The 23,291-nt window shown below is 62.5% G+C and overlaps 1 protein-coding gene across 1 annotated transcript; it reads right to left on the minus strand.

The window, feature by feature from the left end:
* Positions 1-2,585: 2,585 nt before the first annotated feature.
* On the minus strand, positions 2,586-16,238 carry PTTG1IP (PTTG1 interacting protein). Its single transcript, XM_047798021.1, has 6 exons — positions 16,035-16,238; positions 10,679-10,731; positions 8,226-8,334; positions 5,267-5,441; positions 4,672-4,718; positions 2,586-4,339 (listed from the first exon to the last, which is right to left on the minus strand). Exons 1-6 carry the CDS (start codon positions 16,132-16,134, stop codon positions 4,293-4,295), a joined length of 531 nt encoding a protein of 176 aa, XP_047653977.1. The 5' UTR covers positions 16,135-16,238; the 3' UTR covers positions 2,586-4,292.
* Positions 16,239-23,291: the final 7,053 nt, after the last annotated feature.

Here is a 23,291-nt window from a genome sequence, read left to right on the forward strand (position 1 = left end):
GCTCTTGGAGAAACGCGGGCTGGGTTGCCGGTCTCAGGCAGGTAGGGCTGCTGTTCTGTGTGCCCATCCAGCCACCACGACGCCAGTCTCCTAAAATTTGGGCCACACACCCTCTCTGGGGTTGCCAGAATCACTTGGAGAGCGGGTTGGAAAGCATCCTGCCCCCCGCACTGGATGAGCGTGCGTGTCTGGAGCTGGGGCTGGCGGGGTGACGGCTGCGTGCAGCCCGGGGAGGGGGAATCGCTGCTGTCCAGGAACAGCCTGGCCTCCGCGAACGAGGTGTTTGTTGGTGAGCGCGCAGCCTGCCCTCCTCCCCTCTGGCCCAGTTAGGCCCCTCCCTGCACCGAACATGGAGAAACGTGGAGAAGTGCCCGCGGTGGCCTCTGCACACCAGGGAGCTGCCATGACCTCCTGACCTCTGTGGACACCAGGGTCCGGCTGGCGTGGGTCCCAGGTGTCAGCGCTTAAAGCTAGAGCCAGACCAGGAGCAAGTGACAGTGGGTGACGTGGAAGGAGGGCCGACGGCCGGGCCCGGGAGGCGGCAGCGCACGGCCACTAAGGCGGCAGAGCCGGGGAGTCTGGGTCTTTCCGGCGACACCCAACCCATCCATCACCGTAACCGGGATGCCGGGCTCCTCCCGGGCTGCCCCGCGGTTTGGCCGCAGCTCGGAAGTGCTCTCGAGCCGTCCTCAGAGGGACTGGGACCATTCTCAAGGGCCGCCAAGCCCAGGAGCAGAGGGAAGCCCTGGCTCTCCAGGGTCATTGCTCTCCTGCTCCGGAGGCGCACTGGCCAGAGTGGGGCTCACCCCGCGGCTAGCTCACGGCAGGCCTGCTGGGGACAGGCACACACAGCGCCTGACCGAGTCTCCTCCCTGTCCCTGGCCACAGGCAAGGCCCCCCGAGGGGCCCTCCCCCAGCCCACCCCCCACTGCTGAAGTGCAGACCCGGGGCTCTGCAGGCCAGCGCACCCCCAGTCTTGAAGACATAGGGCTCCCCGTGTGAGAGAGCTGGACGGCGTCCCCCAGCGTCACAAGCGAAAGCCCTGACCTCACCTCCCAGCGTGCAGGGTCTGGAGAGGACCCGACAGAGGCCGTGAAGATAAACCGGGTCGTGGGAGGGTCCTGATCCCGTCTGACGGGGTCCTTGGGAGACGGGGCGATCAGGACGCAGACATGCATGGACGGCGACCACGGGGGGACATGGGGAGGGGGCGGCTGTTCACGCGGCCAGGAGAGAGGCCTGGGGGGTGGGGGGACCAGCCCTGCCGACACATGGGCCCCGGGCACCCAGCCTCCAGGCGAGATGAATGTGGTGCTTGCACGTGACCTGCGCAGACTGACACACCCCGCGGCCTGCTGAGCCCCCTTCGTGGCGGCCGTGGAGTAGACGGCCCCGAAGAACAGCTGTGGGCCACAGCCGGGGTCCTGGGCCTGCAGCTCCGGGCACACGCCTCACCCTCCTCTCCTGGTCCTGCCCGGGGCTGGGGGGGCAGCGGGCCTGCACTCTGACCTTGGGCGGGGCAGCCTCTTCTGCCACCTACAGCCGGAGGTGGCCCTGGCGGCAGGAGGAACGGAAAGCCCTGCGGGCCCCAGGGTGGGGGAGCGTCCCTGATTGGGGCGCCGCACTGGGGCCTCCTTGGGGGCCGGGCTGTCGGAACACGTTGGACTGTCCCCCCAGAGGGCAGGTGCTGCACGTGGTCCCGACCACCACGGAGACGGCCCACGTCTGGGCCGGCCGTGGTCAGAGGCCCGTGACGCACGGGCCCAGGGAGGGGCTCGGGAACACGGGGCGAGGAGACGGGGCAGGGAGGGGGTGCGAGAGCTGGCCCGGCTCTGGCCCTAAGCTACCCGCACTGTGCTCAGCCCCAGGCCCAGCGCCCCTCAGTTCTGTGGATCCCGGGATTCAGAGTCGTGAGCAGGACCTTCCTGGGAAACGGGCCAGGTCACCTGAGCAGGCATCCAGCCTCCCGCTCGCTCCCCCGAGGTTTCTGGGAGCTGAGTTGCGGGCGTGGCTTCGGGTTGTTCAAGTCCCAGGTGGGTCTCAACCCAGCCTCCCCCGGGGGGCCGTCTCAGGGACCAGCAGCGCCCTCGCCAGCCCGCTGCCCCCTTCTGTCACGGAGCGCAACCATGTCACCAAAGAAGAATCCGGGTGCCTGATGCCCAGTGAGGCCAAAGAGAAGCGTCGGAGTTTGGAGAAAGGTTTACTGCGGGGCTGTGGGGCGGGGGGCGGTCATCCTCAAAACGCCCCCAACTCAGCAGCAACTCGGAAGCAGGCGGGACTGCTCCCCACGCGGGTACCAAGACCCCCAGGCAGGGAGGGCAGAGGGCAGGATGCGTTCTTGGTGGCGCCTGTTTCCAGTAGGGGAGCCAAGGCGCACAGGCTCAAAGGCACCTGATCGCCAGGCGGCGCCGCAGCAGGAAGCCGCGCGGCCCTGGGGCCGTTCAGCAGCGGGAGCTCCGTGGGAGGCTGCTCCCGCGGCTAGTGAGGGGTCCAGAAACCCACCTTCATCAGGACCACCCCCATCCATCCCTGCTCCCCCAGCAACAGCGCGCCCACCGCCCAGAAACGAGAGGAGGAACGCAGCATAGCCAGCAAAAACGTGTATTGGGCCACTGACTGGAAAGTGGCTACAGATGAAGGCACTCAGGTTACGCGGTTCCTGGAGGCTCCGGGTTGGGCTGCCCTTGGCACCAAGTCAGAAGAGCACAGGGAAGCGGCGGTGCTCGCAGCCGGCTCTGTGCCGCGGGGAAGGATGACCCGCTCGCCTCAGCTGGGCAGCCGCAAGGCAGCAAAGAGGGATTTACATCCAGACTCGGGGTTGACTCGAGTCTCTTACAAAGATTTTTATGAACAAAGAGTAGAAAGGAAAACTCTGCAGGCTGTCACGAAGGACGCGGGAATGTCTCATAACACTTTGCTGCAATCAAATGCCGAAGAAATCAAAGAATAAGACTCAAGAGTCTGTTAAAGGCTGTTTCTTAGTCTGTGAGAAGCCAGGGTCAACCGGTTAGATCGACACAGGGGGTGTGGACAAGGCCTGGCGGGCCGCGCGCAGGCGTGTTTGGTCGCTGGGTCCGTGTGGACAAGGCCTGGCGGGCCGCGCGCCGGTGTGTTTGGTCGCCGGCTCTGCCTGAGTCCTTTCATGCAGCCGCTCACCTGCCGTCCCAAAGCTCGGTTTTCTCTAAGTCAAAGCAATGTGGCAACTAGAACTGTGTTCAGATTTCGAGGAGAAACCAGTCACTTCATTGTCTGCGAACCTGCCCGGAAGCGCGCAGACCACGGACGGCAGTCACGTGTCTTCACTGGAGGGACGACCGCCGTGTCCGGCACCTCGGAGATGAGGCCGCCCGAAGGAGATGCACGGAGCTGGCCGGGGGCCGGGTGGTCTGGCCAGCAGGACAACCAGCAACACCTCTGCACCGCCGCCCAGCCCTCAGCACCCTGGCTCACAGGGTCCCCCCGGGAGAGCCCAGGACACAGTCCCTTCCCGGAGGACCTGCCGTCGCACGCGGTGCCCAGGTGAGCATTGAGGACAGGCAGGGAGGGTCTGGGACTCGGGAGAGACTGTGCCCAGGCCCCAGGCCTGCGGTCAGTGGGGCAGAGAAGGGGGCAGGTAAAGCTTCTCAAGTGTCCCTGCCCCCGCACAGGGTGACTGCCAGCCAGAGGGTCCACGTTCAGATTTTCCCAGGAAAAAACTCCTCGTGTGCCAGTCCAGATGCTAATTAAAAAGCCAGCCCCCAAGTGGCCTACGCTTCCAAAGGAAGGCCTCGGGTGGAACCTCTTTTTTGTCTTTCTAGGGCCGCACCTAAAAAGGGGAGTTTTAGCGACTGCCTGGTACCAGCTGGGTGCAGATGGACGGGAACTCTCAGCAGACGGCGCCCGGGACACGGGGGGCAATGGAGAGCCGGCTCTGCTCGTCGGGGAAATGATAAGGGCTGGCTGGTCGCGGGTCCCACAACAGACTGAAAACGCACTGCCTTCCTGCATGTGGAGCTGCGCGCACCAGGCCCGGGACACAGGGCGCGGGTCGGCACCGGCTCCCAGGTGGGGGGGGGGGGCAGGAACGTGCGGTTTCCTCAGATTAACGACAACACAACCAAAGGCCTTGACAGGCTTAATGTCTCGAGGGACAAAGACAGAAACAGGAGAAAAGAGGACAGAAGCTCACAGGCCTGCACCTGGGGGGGCAGCTTCCCACGGGCCGCCCCAGGGCCAAGGCGGACGAGGCCGCAGCCGCTGCTGACCCGCAGCCCCGGGCCAGGCGAGGAGACGCTGCCTCGCACGACGCGCCTCTAGTTGTTTTCGAACCTGGCGTACGGATTGTCTTCTTTAAACAAACCTGCAAACCAAAGGGGCTGATGACAAACGCGCGCGGCCGACGGGAACCAGCCAGCACCACGGGACGCTTCAGATGCGGCCGAGAGAAAGCAGGGTGTGCGGAGCAGGCGCAAAGACCACCCTTCACCCCCCCGCCCCCGCCCACCTCCTCCCGGGGACCGGGGCACCGGACCCCCTGTTCCTACAGAGCCCAGGGTGGAGCGCGGCGTCCCCTCGCAGCAGGTGCCCAGAGGCTGGCTGGGGAGGTAAAGGCAGGTAAAGGCAGCGCTCCGTCACGCACCTGCGGCCGGCCTCCCGCGCCCCCAGCGGAAAGGAGAGCCAGCGGACTCTTACCGTATTTTCTTCTGATCTCATCATGTCTTGACTTCATCTCTGCTCTCCTACAACACAGAGGGCGCTCGCTCAGCACCAAAGGGCAGCATGATTTTACCAGCAGGAACTTCCACTTTGGGCGGCAGGGCCGGGGGTTCACTCCCGCCTCCCGGAGCCAGAGCTGGATGGGGCCGGCCGGCCAGGGCCACACTCCCACTGGACGGGCAGGGGGCCCGGCAGAGCCGGGGCTGCTCCATCACCTCACCCGGTTCGTTCAATAGAAGTAGCTCGCATGCCCCCACACTGATTTCCGTTAAAGAAACTAACCCATCCGCAAAGACCTGCGCTTGGTTCGGAAGACGGCAAGGACCAGCAAGGCCCTGGCCCCAGCGGCCTCCCGGCCACTCCACACACACGCTCCGGGGGGCGGCCGGCAGGACGTGTGTTGTCACAGTGCTGGCAACGCAAGAGGCCAGTTCGGCCTCACAGACAAGAGGACACAGTGACGCCCTCCTCCCTCTGTGCCTCCGCGGGCTCAGAGCTGGACGGGCGCTCAGAGGCCTGGCAGGCACGGCCCTGAACCCACAGGATCCCCGCCCCGTGTTCCGGGCCTCACCGCTCCTCCTGCCGGACCCGCCGCTCCTCGCGCTCCCGCTCCGCCTTCTCCTCGCTCCGGTCGGGCCTCCGGCTCCGCTTCCTCGGGCAGCAGCAGCAGCAGCAGCAGACGGCGACGCCCAGGAGCACGGAGCCCCCGAGCACCGACAGGGTGATGATCAAGGCCTCGAAGTTCACTGCGGGGGCAGCGGGGTCACCGCGGCCCTGCCCCCCCCCCCCGCCCCCCGGGACCCGATCCCAGCCCCCACCAGCCGCCCTGCGCCGAGGCAGCGGCAGCTGCCGCCCCCGCCGCCTCGCGCACAGGCATGACCGGCCCGAGCAAAGCCCACAAACCCAGAGCGAAGAGCAGCGGCAAGCTCAGACGTGAGCCACCGAGACGCGGTCCCGCGGGATGACGGCGTCAGAGCCCAGAGCCCTCTGCCCACCGCCCTCGGGACACCCCTCCCACCACGGGCAGAGCACGGGCTGGAGCCACGACGACCTTGTGACCTCCTGTCCCGACCAAACACTCTTCAAACCAGTTTCTCCCGAGGATTTACAAAGGCAAAAGCCAGCGGCCGAGACGGCCCCAGTCCATCCCGCAGAGCCCATCACGGGACAGACAGAGGCCGTGGGGCGCGCGCGGCCAGTGCAGAGGTCTGGGCAGCCCCACCCTGGACGGCGGTGCGACCACCACGGGACGGGCTGCTGCAGCAGGACGCTCCCTGACACCGAGCCGAGAACCGAGAACCTCCCAGTTTCATGGCTGGGGGCAGGGCAGGGTCCTTGGGGAGGGGGAGGCAGACACCCAGCGCCTTGGTGCCCCCACCCACGGGCCACCTCAGGCTGCCAGCGCGACAGCACTCGCTGTCAGGGCTGGGGCCGCATCCTGTCAAAGGCCACCTGCATTTCTAATCGTGCGGCTTTTCCTCCCCTGACCTGTCCTGGCAGCGCTGGAATCCTAAGAAGCAGGCATGACAGACCCCTGAGCAGAGGGAGCAGCTTCACGGCAAGAGAGGCCGCGAACAGGCAACAGTAAACCCAGCGAAACGAGGGAGACGGCCGCTCTGGAGGCACCGCCGCGCCGTCAGCAGCGGACTCGGCTCCACGACTGAGTCAGAAATCCCTCCACGGGGAAGGATACGGCCTCGCAGGGGATCTACCCCAGAGGCGAGGCCCCAACGGAGAGCACGACCCAGCCCCGGCGAGGACCCCGTAGTCCTCCAGCGACGCTTACGTCCAAGGGCGTCAGCATCGGAACCCAGACAGCTCTGCCGAGCGCCCGTGGGGGAACAGAAGTGTGTCAGCGGGAGGTGCGGCCTCGCCGGTGGTGACCGAGGTCTCCGGGGGCCTGACCACAAGGTCCCCACCAGCTCAGGTCCGGTGGACGAGGTCCCGCCAAACCCCTGTCCTGGTCGTGGGGACCTGGCAGCAGTTGCACTGCCTGCCGGCCCAAGGACTGAGCCAAACAGGCCCATCACGCCTCCTCTCGGGGACCAGGGGCTCAGCAGCCCTGCTCCTACAGGGCCCAGGGTGGACCTCGCCTGCCGAGTGTCCCCACACTGGGGTCCTGTGCTGGGGTCCTCACAGACCTCACAGGAGAATGACCAAAAAAGCCCGCCACTCGAAGGGGCGCTCGAGGCCACTGGCCAGCAGACGGAGCTTACCAGCACGAGGAGACAGCGCTCCACAGCCTGGACGGACCGCAAGGATGCGGACGACAGCCCCAGCGCCTGCAGGACGCGCCACCACCTGCAGCCGCGTCCCCCGCCCAGTGCAGCCACTCGCGAGAGACGTGGCTGACGACCAAGGCTAAACGTCAAGAGAGAGTGAGCTGGCAACGCTCCCAAGGGCACCCATGCAAGAGCGCGGGGCTGGTCACCTGCACGCGGGGTATAGCAGCACCTCCGGCGAGGGCACACACTTGGTGGCCAGGCAGACACCGCTACCGCCACCCAGGGCAGGGCAGCACTCACCTGCCACCATGGGGTCCCCAGGGACAGGCGGCACCAGACGTGGTCCGTGTGTTTTGCCAAGTGGAGATAAACTGCGGACTCAGAAAGTGCACCGCGGACACGCGGGTGTGTTTGTCCTCTAGGGGCCTGGGGGGCAGCAGGGGGCGGCCCGGCCTTAGGCATTTTACAGCTAAGGCCCCAAAGCCAGCAGCTCCCTGGTGCCATCTCTGTGGAACAGACGGGAGGCCATGGGGACGAGAGCCACCAAGACGAAAGCAGATGGCAGCGAGGCCAGGACACCTGCCTGGGCTGAGGAGGGCGGAGACCAGAGGACAGCCCACTGGGTGGACGTGATGGCTGTGTCTGCCTACATGTGTGCGGGCGCACACACGCACACACACACACACACACACACATGTGCGCGTGCACACACACACTTCCAGGTTCCCTGGGTTTCCGCTGGTGAGATCGAAGTAAGTTGTTTCAGAGGCCGACGGGTTCTGAGACGGAAACCAACTGGGACAAAGATCAAGAATGTGTCGTAGATGACACCCCGACACCAACATGCCCAGCGGTCATCACAGCACCCATGACCCCAAATGGGGGCCAGGGAGAGGCGTCACAAGCTCAGCTGCAGAGAGAGGAGCGCCACACGGCAAAACACAACACAGCCCTGCTGGCACGGCGCGCAAGGGAAGCGCGGGGTCTCAGCGCACTCACACCCCCAAGGAGGGTGCCTAGGAACCCTACGTGCGGGTGGGAGGCGCATGAGGGGACCCCCCAGCCCCCCAGGTGCCATGATGCAGGTGCTCGTAGGCCCTGGGATGTGGGGGAGACGCCCGCAGAGCCCAGGTGGCCTCCAGACCCAGGCCGCCTGCTTCCCAGAGGCCACCGCTCTCCCGGCCTCCCCACCAGCAGCGCCCAGGACCCCGAGACCCGGCTCTCTGGCAGCTCATGTTAACTGAGCACGACCAGAACTCCTGGAAGAGCGCAGCTCTGCAAGAAGCCCCGAGCACAGCGACTTACCCCAGCACACGCCCCAGCGTGCAGAGCTCAGCTGACAGAGGGAGCTGGGCGGCAGGACCCTGGTCACCGGGTAGTCCAGGCACGCCTGGTTGGTGTTGCACCAGAGACACTAGGAGAGAGGTGACAGAGAAGGTCACACACAGCACGGACACCGAGGGCGGCCGGGCTGGGTCCTCCCAACCCAGACCTCGCCCCCCAGGCACCCGCAAGCCTCGCAGCCTCCGTGCTGGTCCAGAGGGCACCCCACCCAGGGCCTCTGCGCAGCCTGCTCCCCCGGCCTGGCCGCCCCCCGCCCCTCTAACACCCGGAGGCCCCACGCCTGCGGGAGGACAGGCCTTCCGTGCTTCCCGAGCCCCCCCCCCTCGCCCCCAGGTGGGACCACGCTGGGCGGGGTGGCGTGGCGTCCAGCCGTAGCTGTCGTCTCTCTGTCAAGATCCTAACTTGGCCCGTGTCGCTGCCGGCCGTCTGCGGGATGACGCGAGGGAAGGTCAAAGGCCCCTGTCGGGAGCTGGGGAGCTGGAGGGAACCTGGCACGTGTACCCAGGGTGCATCCCCAGGGCGTGTGGCAGGGGCCGGGCGGTGGCCGGCGGAGGGGCCCAGGCCAGCCCCACACGCCGGGCTGGCCCTGTGCAGGCTGGGGTTTGGGTCGGCCTAGCAAGCCTGCTCAGGTCAGCATGTACTAGATGTTTTAAATCTTGAGAGTCACCATTTTTCTCTCTGAGCTTCTAATAGGAAGGAAAATCATGGTGCTTTCTGTTCCTAAGTGAGGGTGCAGGTCACCCCAAAAAAACGTGCCCGCGCCCCCTGGGTCCGTGCTCATGACGCCACGGCCGTGAGGGCCCGGCGTTCCGGCCGTCTGAGCAGCCCTTCCACCGCTGGGCTTCCCTCCTGCTTCGCAACTTCCAGCAAACCTCCCTTTTCAAACAGCCGGAGTTTGAAACGTTTAACTTTCCCTTTTTATGCGACGGTGTTGCCAGAAGCCACAGGAGCTCACGAGGAGGGCGAGCTCTCCTGTGCCTGGTGGAATCTTCGGGTTTAGCTGAACGAGGTCCCGGGCACAGCCGATGAGGCAGGGGCCCACGTGTGCTCCAGTCGTGGGAAGCTCTGCCCCGGCCCAGGTGCTCACCTGCAGCTCTTGACCTCACTGGTCGGGGTGCGGGTGGGGGCCGGGCCTTCAGAGACATGTGCGCCGCACTGGCCTGGGCACAGCCGCAGCTGCGCCCCCAACCTGGTTCCCAGAGACACGGGACCACAGGGCTCACTGCAGAAGCGCTCGCGCCCCAGACCCTGGGCTCCCTGGTGCTTGAAGCAACTCTGGGCAGAAACCCCCCAACACGAAGCAGCAGCACCATCAGGAGACACCCGCCAAGGGCCAGGGCCAAGCACCAGCCGGGGCTGCGGGACCACTCCTGCCGCTGGTCAGCAGATCCACTCCTGGCCTGCGTCTCTAACCTGCAGCACCGCCTCTCTTTAAAGCCTCTCTTTAAACAGGCGGAGGCGGAGGCGGAGGCGGAGATCTCCTGACACGCCTTTCCTGACCCACCTCAGGCCACGAAACCCCGTCACCCCAGGAGGGCGCTGCGGGCGGCCTCCCCACCCTGGGTTCCTTGCTGCCCACAGCCTGGCGGCGGCACCACCGGGGCTGCAAAGGGCCTGACCGGCCCCCAGCCCCTCCCGAGGCACCTTCCCAGCGCTCCCCGCCCTCCTCAGGCCAGAGCCCAGAGCCCAGAGCCCCCCTGGAGGCTGCCCCCAAGAGCCCAGGCCCGTGCCCCAGAGAAGCACGCCCCTGCTCGAGGCCACGACATCTGGGTGCCCTCCAAGTCCCTCCCGGATCTGAGCCCCTTCTCCCCGGACGCCCACATGCAGGGAGGGCACGAGGCAGGGCCTCCTCGGGCTCCAGCTCTGGGGCTCCGGCTGCCCATCAGGAAAGCTGGACCTTCCGCACTGGTGAGCACAGCGGCAGGAGGGCTCACCTGTCCAACAGGCCAGCCGCTGTGCCCACAGGAAAGCCCTGGTCGCAGGCCAGCCACTGTGGGTGGGGGCTGAACTCCCAGGTGAAATGGTCACTGTTGGGCAGCATTTGCAATGGCAGGCAGCCGTTTAGCTTTGCAGCGGCCAATGGTGGCGGTCATTTGGGTCCCTCTTTCAGAAAGGCCAGCTGGCCCACCCCTGCCCCGCTCTGAACACTCGGGCTCGGTGCCACGCCCGCGGCCCGGGGAGCCCGCACCTGCTCTGCCGTGGGCCCTCCTGCTTTGGGAGGTGAGGCAGCATCTCAGGGACACGCAGGTGGCACGGATGGCTTTCAGGGGACGGTTAAGCATGCCTGAGAAAGGCTACTAACAACCAGGTGAAGACACCTCCGCAAAGCCCCATCACGGAGCCCTTGGCACACAGCGGCCCCTGGGGTCAGAGGGCGGCTGCTTGGGGCCCCGGCTGCCCTGCGTGCTACTCACAGAGACGTTCCTCAGGCACTCTTCGCACGTCCTGTTTGTGTTCTGAGAGCAAGCTGCAGGGAAAGAGCAAACGACACTGAGTCTGCGGCGTCCAGGGGGCGGCGGGGGGGGGGGGGGGGTGCCTCCCACTCACGCAGCAGGCTGGCCAGGTTCACGGACTGAGCTCGACGAGCAGGGCCCCAGATGGACACACGCGTGGGGGCCTGACCCCAGGGTCTCGTGGGAGAGAAGTCGGCGCCCACGGCAGGGCTGGCCGCCCGGGGCTCACCCGTGAGCCTGAGCACCAGGGACCCATGCGTCGGCTGACACTCTGGCACCAGGGGCCACGGCAGTGCCAAGTCCCCCCGCAGGACGGAGAAGCCAGTTCTGGTCCCAGCAGAGCCTGGCCGCTAGAGAATGGGGTGGACCCCACGCAGCCCAGAGCTCAGGACTCAGGCGAATCAGAAGTACAAAGCCCGGAGTTCCCATCATGGGGCAGCAGAAACGAACCCGACGAGGAACCATGAGGTTGCAGGTTCGATCCCTGGCCTCGCTCAGTGGGTTAAGGATCCAGCGTTGCTGTGAGCAGTGGTGTGGGTCACAGACACAGACCGCATTCCTCATTGCTGTGGCTGTGGTGTAGGTCGGCAGCAACAGCTCCGATTAGACCCCTAGCCTGGGAACCTCCATATGTCACGGGTGCAGCCCTAAAAAGACAAAAAAAAAAAAAAGAAGAAGAAGAAGAAGTACAAAACCGGTGTACAGAAAAGAATTCCTAATCGCCAGCAAGCAGCTGCTATCCCTCCCCCCCCTTAAAACACACCCACATTTGTTTTTGGCCGCGCCCGCAGCAAACGAAGCTCCCGGGCCAGGGATCGACCTGTGCCACAGCAGTGACTATGGTGGATCCTTAACCACTACGCCACCAGGGAACTCCAGAACACACCCACACCTGGGAGAGGGCTGTGTACGTTGCCTCCAGCCACCAGCAAAAGGCACATGAGAGTAATCGGAAGTCCCCTGATGGCCTAGCAGTGAGGGACCTGGTATTGTCACTGCAGCGGCTTGGGTCACTGCTGTGGCACAGGTTTGATCCCTGGCCTGGGAAGTTTTGAATGCAGCAGGTATGGCCAAAAAAAAAGAAAAAAAGAAAAAAAAAGAAAAGAAAGAAAAAGGAGGAATTCCCACTGTGGCGCATTGGAAATGAATCTGAGTAGGAACCGTGAGGTTGCGGGTTTGATCCCTGGCCTTGCTCAGGGGGTTAAGGATCTGGCCGTGAGCTGTGGTGTAGGTCACAGACGAGGCTCAGATCCCAGGTTGCCATGGCTGTGGTGTAGGCCGGCAGCTGTAGCTCCCATTTGACCCCAGCCTGGGAAATTCCATAAGCTGTGGGTGTGGCAAAACAAAACAACACGGAATTATGATACGATCCAGCGATCTCACTGCTGGGCATATATCCAGACAAAACTTTCCTTGAAAAGGACACATGCACCCTATGTTCACTGCAGCCCTATTCCCAACAGCCAAGACATGGAAACAACCTGAATGCCCGCCGACAGATGACTGGATTCAGAAGATGTGGTGTGTGTACACAATGGAATATACTCAGCCATGAAAAAGAACAAAATGATGCCATTTGCAGCAACATGGATGGAACTAGACTCTCATCCTGAGGGAAGTAAGTCAGAAAGAGAAAGACAAATGCCGTGTGACACCACTGATATCTGGAATCCAATATACGGCACAGATGAACCTGTCTACAGAAAAGAAACAAACTCATGAGCCTGGAGAACAGACCTGTAGTTGCCAAGGGGTAGAGAGAGGGAGTGGGAGGGACTGGGAGTTTGGGGTTCGCAGAGGCCAACTACTGGGAGCAGCTAAGCAAACGCGGCTGCAGCAACAGAAAGGGACTCGGGTTTGGGGTTCACTGAACCATTTGTTCCTCCAACGTTTTCTGCAGCTTTAGACTTCGTTTCTGTTCTTTCCCTTGCCACTCCCTGGCACCTGGAAGTTCCTAGGCCAAGCTCCGAATCTGAGCCGCAGCTTCAGCAACCCCAGGTTCTTAACCCCGTGCCACAGCAGGAACTCCTGAACTTCTTCTGAATAAACTGTTGGCCGGGGAGGTGCAGAGGCCTCGCACACCCACTCGAAGTCCACTGGAAAGGCTCTGGAAAAAGGATCCACGGCCTTCTCGTCGATCTTGACAGAGTGGCCGTGGGGAACTGGGAAGATGCAGCCTGGGGACAGGGATTTTCCAGTTTAACAGCCTCTGTGATAACCGGTCCTGTGTGAACTAAAAGAACTCAGCTCCAAGATACACACCATCAGCCCGTCCACCCTGGGGCCTCTGGATCACCGGCCAGTGCGTGTCAACAGATGGGGACGGCCAAGGGGACAGCCTCGCTCTCCCCTGGCTCCCAGCGCAGCCCAGAACCGGGCAGGTTCTCAACACAGGAACGCCAAGGTCAAAGACAGCCTCCGCAGAGCCCAGAGCCGCCGAAGGCCATTCCCTTCCCGGCCTCGCAGCCCAGGCATCTTGCAAGGCCAGAAAGGCAGGTACCCCAGCCGCCTGCAGCTACTTCAGAGACGGGCGGCGGCGGCGTTTCTCACCGCATCTCATCTCATCGCGGGATGCGCACAACCTGCGCTGAGCCGGAGGTCGGTCAGCAGCGGCCCAGGCTCCCGGGTCTAAGGCTGAAATCACCGCCCCGGCTTCGGAAGCCGAGGCCAGGACCGTCCACTTAGGCTCGTCTTTTCGGGGCTAGAGACCCGCAGTCTCATGCTCGTGGGAAACTAAGTTGTAAAGAAAAAGTTTGCTGGACGCAGGCCAACCAGGATGCATTTTCAGTTCTTTCCTGAAGTTTCGGGTGCGTCAGCTGCTTAAGCACAAAGGACGCAGCGCACACTAGCGTCTGTCAGGAGCTCTGTTTTTTAAAAACAAGGAAATGAGGAAGGCTCTTTCCTGTCGGACCCAACAGGCCCGAGGGCTGCATTCAGCAGACCCCAGCCGTGGAAAAGCCCCAAAATTGGGTGCTGTGGCCGCGCCCCAGGCGACAGGGCACAGCAGGGGCCCACGGGGTCGATTTTACCTGAGAAAGGAGGCAGGAGTTCAATTCGATTCGATGCAGAAAAGGGGCGAGGCGTGTGCCAAGACTCAGACCCGAGCACACCAACACCCTGCACCCCACCCCACCCTGCCCAGCCGGCCCCCCGCTAGCAACGCCCCCCCTCCGTTCAGGACAAAAGGCCTTTCAGGGTCGCCTGCCCTCCAGAGGCAAAGATGAAACGTTGGCTGGGGGGTCCCACCCCGCTGAAGCCCTTCAACACGCTGTGGGGTCTAAGGCCACGCGCACAGGAGAGAAGACCGCAGCAGACAGGTGAGTTTGGGACAGGGACCTGCGTGCTGGTCTCTCAAGTCGCACACCTGGGATGGTTATTTTACGTGTCAACTCGACCGGGCCAAGGGATGCCCAGACAGGCAAACAGCGCCCAGGAGTGTCTGTGGGTGTTTCCAGAAGAGACGCCCTGAGCTGGTGGCCAGATTAAAGCCCGTGGCCCTCTCCTAAGTGGGTGGGTGGCATCTCCTAATCCACCGAGGCCTGAACACGACAGAGAGGCAGGGAAGGACGAATCCGCTTTTTGCTGGAGCCGCAATGTGCACCTGCCCTGCCCCCGGCCTGCTTTCAGCCGAGAGGGGGACGTACCCACTGGCATCCTGGGTCTCCAGTTGGCGGATGGCAGACCAGGGGACTCCTCGGCCCCCCCCTCCCGAGAGCCAAGCCCTCGTGAGGAGCCTTTCCCACAGCTGCACACATCCTGTGGGCTGGCTCTCCTGGGAGCTCTGAGGGACACACAGAGCAAACGTCCACAGTGTGGCTGCATTCCTACGGCATGACAAGCATAAACTCTCAGACCAGCCCACTCTCCGCGGGAAGGGGGCTCAGCGCTCAGTGTGGCTGGAAAGGAGCTGCTTTGCTCCTGAAACACAAGTGAGTCTGGCTTAACTCCCAGACTGTCACAGGACCCGCCACACGCTCACAGGGGGCCGTGTGAAAAGCAAGCAGCCAAACACACGAGGGGGCGTTTCCCGCCACACCCACTCTCACAAAGCCAGAGTCCTTCCCCGAAGGCCACCAAGGAGAGGGCCTGGTCTCCTGCCTCACACCCACCCAGTCGGGTAAAAAGAACTCATAATACATTCGTGCCGAAAACACATTCTGGACCTAAAGCTCCCCATTCTGTGCGACCTGACTGCTGCGCCACAGAGGTACACGTTAGCGCGCTGGGAAGTAGACGAGCAGGAACTCAAGCAGCCTTGCGCTGGAACAAGCAGCCCGAAAGGTCACAAAGCGGACAGGTGCTTGGCTGTGCTGAACCGAAGCTGACCAGCCAGGGCTCTGCTCTCCACGCCTGGTGATCGCGGGATGCCCCCATCCCCAGCTGCTCCTGAGATTTCCACCACCTTCCAGCAGCCAGGTCCCTGGAACTCCTGGGCCCTTTGATCCCATGCTCCCCTCACCCACCCCCAAGCACTCTGCTAGTTCCTGGTCAGTCTCCCAGGAAGTCTGGTTCTCCACCTGCCAGCCGCCACCCGGCCCAGCACCTGACACAGGTGGTACCAAGAATAGGTGGGATAAACCAAGGAAGGCCGACAATGGCTGCGGGTCTGGAGAGTGAAGAAACCCAGCCTCAGGGTTAGTCCAAGCCCTGGCCACTCTCCCCGGAGATCCCTGGGGAGGGGGTCTACTGGGCACAGAGGGCGTGGGTGGTGGGTGGGGGCCTGCACACAGGCCTCCCCGCCTGAGCACCTGAGCGGAGCAGAGCCCCCAACACACCAGTCACGCCCTCACAAGGGCTGGGCCCCTGGACTCCGGCGGCAGACCCGCCAAGGGACAAGCAAGCTCCCAAGCCCTGCTCCCACCACCCCACAGCGCTCTCGGAGAGGGTCGTGGCGAGGTTAAGGAACTGACCGTGCTCTCGGGCCAGGCCGGCCGCACGCTGAGCCAGACAAAGGGCCGGCAGGCAGTCTTCCCCCAGCCCCCGCTGCCCCCCGGCCGGACACTCGGGTGGGCCCCTGGCGGCCCCCGCAAACCGCACAGGCCCTAGGCAGCAACCTCTCGCCCCCCCAGCACCCTCGCTTCCGGGCCTCTCGACCCTGTGCCCCCTCGCTCCTTGCCCCAGACCCCGCGCTCCCAGGGCCCTTTGATCCCCGCCCTCCCCTCGACCCCGAGCCCGCGCTCCGCGGCCCCTCGACCCCCGCCCCCTTCCTCCCGACCCCGCCTGTCAGGCCTCTCGACCCTGCGCTCCCCGGGCGCCTCGACCCTGGTCTCCCTCCCGACCCCGTGACCCTGACCCCGCGCCCCCCGGCCGCCCTCACCCTGTGCCGAGGCCGTCGGCAGGAGCAGTAGGAGCAGCGCGGCGCCGCCGAGGGCCAGTGCCCAGTGCAGCGTCGGCCCGCGGGCCCCACTGGACGCCATGGTGGCTTTGGTGCCGCTGGTCAGTCGTCGTCTGCGGCCGGACCCACCCCACTGGGACCCCGGCCAGGCGCCTCTGCCCGGAAGAGCCGCGCGCCGGAAGTGGGCGGGGCGACGGCGGAGCAAGTGCGCAACAGGAGGCCCCGCCCCCTCGCCCTCAGGGCCCCGCCCCCTGCCTCTCGCGGGCCCGCCTCCCCGCTCCGTGCGGAGCTCAGTGCGCCTGCGCGACTGGGAGGGGCGCTCAGTCCCGGGCTTGCCTTGGCCCTGACCCTGGAGGGGTGGAGAATCCGCCCCCGGGAGTAGAGCTGTAGCCGTGTGTCCTGGAATGGCCCCGAGGGCGGTGCCTAACCAGCGTCCTCGGCTGCATAGCCAGCGTGCTCGGCCCCGATCCCCGCCCGGAAGGCCTCCCCCGCCCCCGGGCATCCGCGTCCCCGGACGGACGCCCATCACCTCCGCGAGTGGAGCCTGCGGGCCGGGAACCAGTGTGCAGCGGCCGGCTCCTGGGAGGTCTGCAGCCGGACGGCGTCGCGAAATGATAACAATACATATTGCAAGAGTCCAGTTACTTTCTTTTTAAGATTGTGTTTCCATAGTCAAAGTGGAACGGGACTTTGGGAATCGCACAGGGAAGCCAGCGATCCAACACCTAAGCTTCCTGGGGTCACTGACTGGCGGCTTCCTGGACCAGCCTGATAAGAGCACCTCCCCCCCGTAGCAGCACTGCGGGGGGCCAGGGCTGGAGCGGCTGCCATGTGCTCTCTCTCAGGGTCTCAACATCATGTTCTGGCTCCTGTTCCACTGCTGCCCCACACCTACCTCAACCCTGGAGGGGCTGCGGAGGAATCCAGGCAGTGGGCTTTGCAGTCTAACGTGGGGTCCAGCTGACCCCAGAGAGGGCTGTGCAGTCGGCCGTGATTGGGGCACGGCTCCCTGTCAGCATGGCCTGCCCTTCCACTCTGCCCACATTGCTCGCCCCGAGACAGCCCAAGGTGGGTAGAATTTCACAGGCCCTCACCCCATCGGGTCTGTGTGGAGGACTCCTTGGCCTGGAAGACAGAGCTGGTTGCCCTGTATTTGTGCCTCCTGCAGTGCGGAGGAGCCGAAGGCGGCACCACCTCCTCCTGCCCGGTCAGCAGTGGGGGGGGCGTGGGTGTGGGAGATGCCAGCCCTGCCAGGTCCTCCCTCCAGGACCTCAGCTTCCATAAGCTTGAGTGCCTCAGTTCAGCTCGGCCGGATGGAGTAGGACAAACACAGGCCGGTGTGGAAGTCCCTGTGAGGGACCACAGATAGGGAAGGGACTTTGGGAGACCACTGTGCCTTAATGACCGCTCAGGACAGCCGTCAGAAGAGGTAGGCTTGGCTAGTGGAAGCACAAGATATGCCTCTGGTCATTGGTGGGGAGTGGGGCGGGGCCTGCTTTCAGGTTTAGACCAAGGGCAAGAGTTTAAGGACCACCCTTCTGCTGAGCTGAATGAGCACCTAGTTTGACCTTATAGGGTCAAACGCCCTCTTACCAGACACCAAGGAGGCGCTACCACTCCCAGAAAGAGGAAGAGGCCGTCTTTTCCCACCTCCACTCCACCTGGATTATAAAACTATAGCCCACCGGATCGTGCCGGCCGCTTGTATTTCTCAGGAGCGTCCTAATAAATCTCTCTCTTGCCTATCGCTTTGTCTCTCACCGAATTCCTTCTGTGCTGAGACACAACGAACCTGAACCTCAGGAAGTCCAGATACCAGATGAGTGATTCTAATTTAAAATTGAAGGTTGGCAGGTCGGGGCCCAGCGTCAACGTCACTGCCCTTCCCTTCTAGGGCAGACCCAAGCTAGCCCAGGTCCCGCTGGTGCCGGACGGCAGTGCGGGAAGGCAGCCTCGTCGTTGTCTTGGGCACAGTGACTGCAGGTCTGATGAATGCGACGGTTTAACAGGAATGTCTTCACCTTGGTTCTCGGTCCTTCGTAGAGGGGACGGGGTGCCTTCCTGTCCATGTGAGGCAGCAAAGGGCCCTTGACTGCAGTGAACTGTCCCCCCACCTCTTCCAGTTCAAATACTTCATATCTCTATTTGGTTTGGATCTTCCGTTATAGAAAAAGATGTTTAAAACTCATGTGCCTGTGGAAGCAGAGTAAATACCAGCCTGGGCTTAGCACCAGGGCCACAGAAAGCCACATTTTTTTTCCTCCTAACAATCACACAATTTACTGGTGTCTGAAGGACACTGTGCATTTGTAAACATTAACCAAGACGCCGTGGACACTGCTGCGTCTTACACGGTGCCATCAGCAATGGCATTTTAAAATACAACTCAACTTTGACAATGTGGACGTTCAAAAGAGTACTCGGTGGCTAGAGCCCACGCCTGCTTGAAAAGGGGGAGGCGGGGACAGCATTATTTAACTCACCCGCTCAGTTGTCAAAGAGCTTCGAGCTGATAGGAAAGACCCCAAACCACACAGCGTGAGAAAACATGAACCAGACAGTGACTTCGGAGAAACAGAATGATTGCTCTGTTTGCAACCTGGAATTAAAAGAACGTATAGTTTTTCCAAGAATAATGATTAAGGAATTAGGAGTTCCCATCATGGCTCAGTGGTAACAAACCCGACTACTATCCATGAGGATGGGGTTCGATCCCTGGCCTCACTCAGTGGGTTAAGGATCCGGTGTTGCCATGAGCTGTGGTGTAAGTCAAAGATGTGGCTCGGATCCGGTGTTGCTGTGGTTGTGGTGTAGACTGGCAGCTGCAGCTCAGTTTCAACCCCTAGCCCAGGAACTTCCATATGCTGCAGGTACAGCCCTAACACAGCAAAAGAAGAAGGAGGAGGAAGAGGAGAAAGCTTAAAAGGAATTAGATGGACACAGTTACAACAGTGGCAATTTAGGGGAAACTGTCGAACTCCAGTGCCAGGAGCGGGCTGGCCGCAGGACGGGCAGCCACAGCGGTTCCGGAATTCCGGGGCCCCCGCCCCAGAACTGCACCCCTGGGAGTCCCATGCGGGGCATTTTCACCTGAGTTGTCTCTACCTGGTGGCGAGTGTGCCATCCGATTTTTCCACCCTTAGCACATTCTTCGGTAGGTTAAAGAATTCCTTCCAGAAGGGCTGTGTGAAAAGGTGGAAGCCTCTCCCCGGGCAGGGACCGGACCGTCTTCCCACCATGGTTATTAACACCAGGAAGAGCTCACATCCGGCTCAGCTGGGGACAGAGGGGGCAGCTGAGGGCCTCAGACCTTGGAGCCGCCTGGGAGGGGGCTCCGGGAAGGTCTGTGGTGCTCTAGACAGGCAGGGTCAGCGGGAGGGATGGACAGAGGTGGAGGGCTGTGCCCACGGGCCAGGGCCCACCCTCCACGACTGGCTTAAAGGATGGCACGGAACACGTATGCCCAGGATGAGGAAGGCGCTGAAGGGCTCCCCGATCCCTGCCGGTCCGTCCTCTTGGGGCCCAGGGATCTGCCCTGGTCCGAGGCACGGAAGACACTGCCGCCTGCCCGCCTGCCCGCCCGCCCGCCCGCGATAAAAGCACTTCCTCTCGGGGACAGGGGAAGGGCCACTAGTGGACTTGACCTTGGCTTTCACCACACGCCTTTCTGGTGTCTCCATCTCACCAGGACAAGGCAGGAAAGTTTCAAGAGGATTATTTGAAAACTAATGAGAATATGTCACAAAAACAGGACGTGGGCTGAAGGCAACTGAGTTTTCTGTTGATGTTGCTAGAGCCTCGGGGACCAGCCAGCCCCGCCTGCTCCAGAGCACGCAAGGTAGGCTGCGTTGGGATCTGGTTTCTCCCTGCATCCAGGGAGGCTCCCTCTGCCTCCTCCTGAGGGGGCACGGCCCCCAGCATGCATGGCACCTGCAGCCCCGCCCGCCGAGCCCCTTACGGCACGATTCGACCCCCATCCCCTTGCTTCGCCGAGGGTCCTCCAACTAGACGCTGTAGCAGAATCGCCTGGAGGACTGGCCAGAACGCCACTGGGAAACCCTGGGCTGCCCCAGAGCCTCTCACTCAGCAGGCCTGCAGCCAGGCCCAGTGCTCACTCCTCGCACATGCTAGTGAAGCCGAGCTTGCACCCGAACTAGCCTCTGAGCTGGGTCTTAATCCCGCTGACATCACCTGAGGCCCAATTCAAAGCTGCCACGCCAGCACGCATGTGCACACCACACACACACCCCCAGACATGCCCAGTGACGAAGTCCAAACTTGGTGGGCGAGGTGCTCCCAGGAAGGGCTGGCAGCGGGGGCATCAGCTCTTCTAGTCCCCACCTGCCCCGGTGAGGGTCCCAGGTCCCAAACAGTAAGAGACCCTCGCACAGTTAGAATTCAGAGTAGCAGGGGACCCAAGGCCAGATGCCCTCCCACAGGGGCCCGTTCGCAGGTGTGATGCTGTGACCTCCTAAGACACATACTTGGGTCCTCAGCCACCGAAGGCGCAGAGCGCCAGAAGCCCTTGGCAGTTCCGGGGTGGCGAGTGGTCAGTGTGTCTTGTCGTCCAGCACAATCCCCTTTGGACCACATCGGAGTTTGCTCTGGGGGTGATGTTTGGAAAGCAGCTGTGCATGGGGGCTGGTTGCCAGGGAAACGTTCAGCCCCCCCACCCCCACCTCCAGAGAGGGGAGATGGCTGGAGTGATATAACCCATCCTGCTGGCATCAGGGAACCTCTGTAGAAACCCAAGAGGATGGGATTCAGGGGACTTCCAGGGCTGGGCAAGTGGGCTCTGGGACACAAAAGACCTGCGCCCCCCCATACCCTGCCCCGGGCACCCCTTTGTCAGGGTATTCATTTATTACAAAAATAAACCCATAATCTAGTGAGTAAACGGTTGTCCAGTTCTGTGAGCCACTCTAGCAAATTAATCCACTCTCTGGAGTTCCCTGGTGGCTCAGCAGGTTAAGGGTCTGGTACGGTCGCTGTAGTGGCTTAGGTCACTGCTGTGGCACGGGTTTGATCCCTGGCCTGGGAACTTCTGTGTGCCATGGGCACAGCTAAAGAAGAGAAAGAAGAAAAAGGAAAAAATTCGTGGCGCAGTGGTTAACGAACCCGACTAGGAACCATGAAGTTGCGGGTTTGATCCCTGGCCTTGTTTAGTGGGTTAAGGGTCCGGTGTTGCCATGAGCTGTGGTATAGGTCGCAGAGGAGGCTTGGATCCCAAGTTGCTGTGGCTCTGGCGTAGGCCGGTGGCTACAGCTCTGATTAGATCCCTAGCCTGGGAACCTCCACACGTACCGCATGAGCGGCCCTAGAAAAGGCAAAAAGACAAAAAAAAAAGGAAAAAATTCATCAAATCTCTGATCTATTCCCCTAGAAGCACACGTGGCGTGACAACCTGAGCTTGTGACTGGTGCCTGTTGGGGACAAGGGGCCAGGCGGTCTCATGAGACTGATCCCTCGTTCACCTGTGAGACCGCCAGGCAGGTGGTGTCGGAACGGAGTTACCTTCGTGGGGCACCTGGTTAGCGTCCTCAGAGAACTGACCTAATTGCTGTGGGGAAAATGCACACGCCCGAGGGGCCACCGTTTGGGTTTGCCTAGATGACAGGGTTCAAACCAGGACGTCCCAGGCCATCCTGGGTAGCTGGTCCCTGGGCCTACCTCGCCTGGGCCATCTGCTGCTTCGGGTGGAAACCTGCCTGGCCGGGGGCCCAGCCCTGAATTCCGGATCTGGGCTGGGGGCCTGCCGTGTTATAGCTCAGATTTGTTCACAGCGCAACTCCCTGCCACACACACCCCTGCGGGAGGCTGGGGGAGGGGCAGCCCCCCCCCACCCGTGGCCTTAGCAGCATCCTTGTTCCCACCCAGGTGGGTGGGGCCTGGGACGGACCTGGGGCAGAAGAAACTGCTGAAGTGCATGATGGTACACGATGCAGACTTTATTAAAAAAGGATAAAACAAACCCACTCATGGAAAGTGCACTCGGAGCCTAGAAACAAGCACCCCTGGAGTCGCTTAAGTGACATAAAGGCTTTGATGATGGTGAGTCTCAAAAGCTGACTTTAAAATAGGAAGGGAAAGAGAGCAGGAGGGAGGCTGAGGCACCGGGTGGGGCGGCCCCCGCACTCTGGCTGGGAGTCTGGGGTCCGAGGGGGCACAGGGTGTCGCCGGAGAACCACTCTGGGTTGTGAGAGTGGGGAACACAATCGCCACGGGTGTCTGTGTGCACGCGGATGTGCGGGAAAGGCACGGGCAGGGGAGGGACTGCACCCGGGGACCTCGGACGAAGGCGCCAGAAGTGCCTGTGTGACCTCGTTGGGGGAAGGCGGCTGCAGGGGGACCTTTGGTGAGCAGATCACGTGTGAGGAGAGGCTCGTCTGCTGGGGGTTCTTGGCGGGAAGGGTCAAAGGTTGGGGAGGGGCGTTCCCGTCCTGGCACAGCGGAAAGGAATCCCACTAGGAACCAAGAGGTTGCCGGTTCAATCCTTGGCCACACTCAGTGGGTTAAGGATCTGGCGTTGCTGTGAGCTGTGCTGTAGGTCACAGACGTGGCTCGGATCCCGCCTTGCTGTGGCTGGGGTGCAGGCCAGCAGCTGCAGCTCCGATTAGACCCCTAGCCTGGGAACCTCCATATGCCACGGGTGCAGTTATAAAAAGAAAACAAACAAACAAACAAAAAACGTCAGGAAGGGGCAGAGCCACCCAGATTCACCAGGTGGGGAGACGGGATGGCCCAACACTGCCTGAAAGTGATTCCATTTTGTTCTGCTGGATCTTAACGTGGAAATAAAGCCCGAGTCTCCTCCTGGGCACAGAAGGACATGGAACCATTAATAAGGGGAAGGGTTAAGCTTTGGCCATTCTGTTTCAAATCCACTTTTTAGGAATAGGGCAGGAAGGCAAGGTGAACAGGGTGGGAATGGTGGGGACAGGATGGTGGGGGCCTGAGAGCCTTGCCACACTGCTTGCTCTCTCTCGGTGGACACCGCACTCCCGGCTTGGCACAGCGGAGCCCGTGTAGCGTCTAAGAGGGTGACAGACACCCGCGCCTCTGTCTTGCCTCGGCCGTGTTCAGGTTCCTCGGCAGGACCCCCTTCAGTGAGGCTGCCCCCCGCCCCTCGCCTCCTGCCCAGTCCTCTGAAAGCTGCCTAAGGGGAGGGCCAGGGACCAGGGCAGACAGGGGCCAGGCTCTCAGGGCCACCAGGTGAGGAAGGAGGAAAGAGAAACTGGC

This window comes from Phacochoerus africanus, chromosome 1 (genome assembly GCF_016906955.1).
Source record: "Phacochoerus africanus isolate WHEZ1 chromosome 1, ROS_Pafr_v1, whole genome shotgun sequence".
NCBI lineage: Eukaryota > Metazoa > Chordata > Mammalia > Artiodactyla > Suidae > Phacochoerus > Phacochoerus africanus.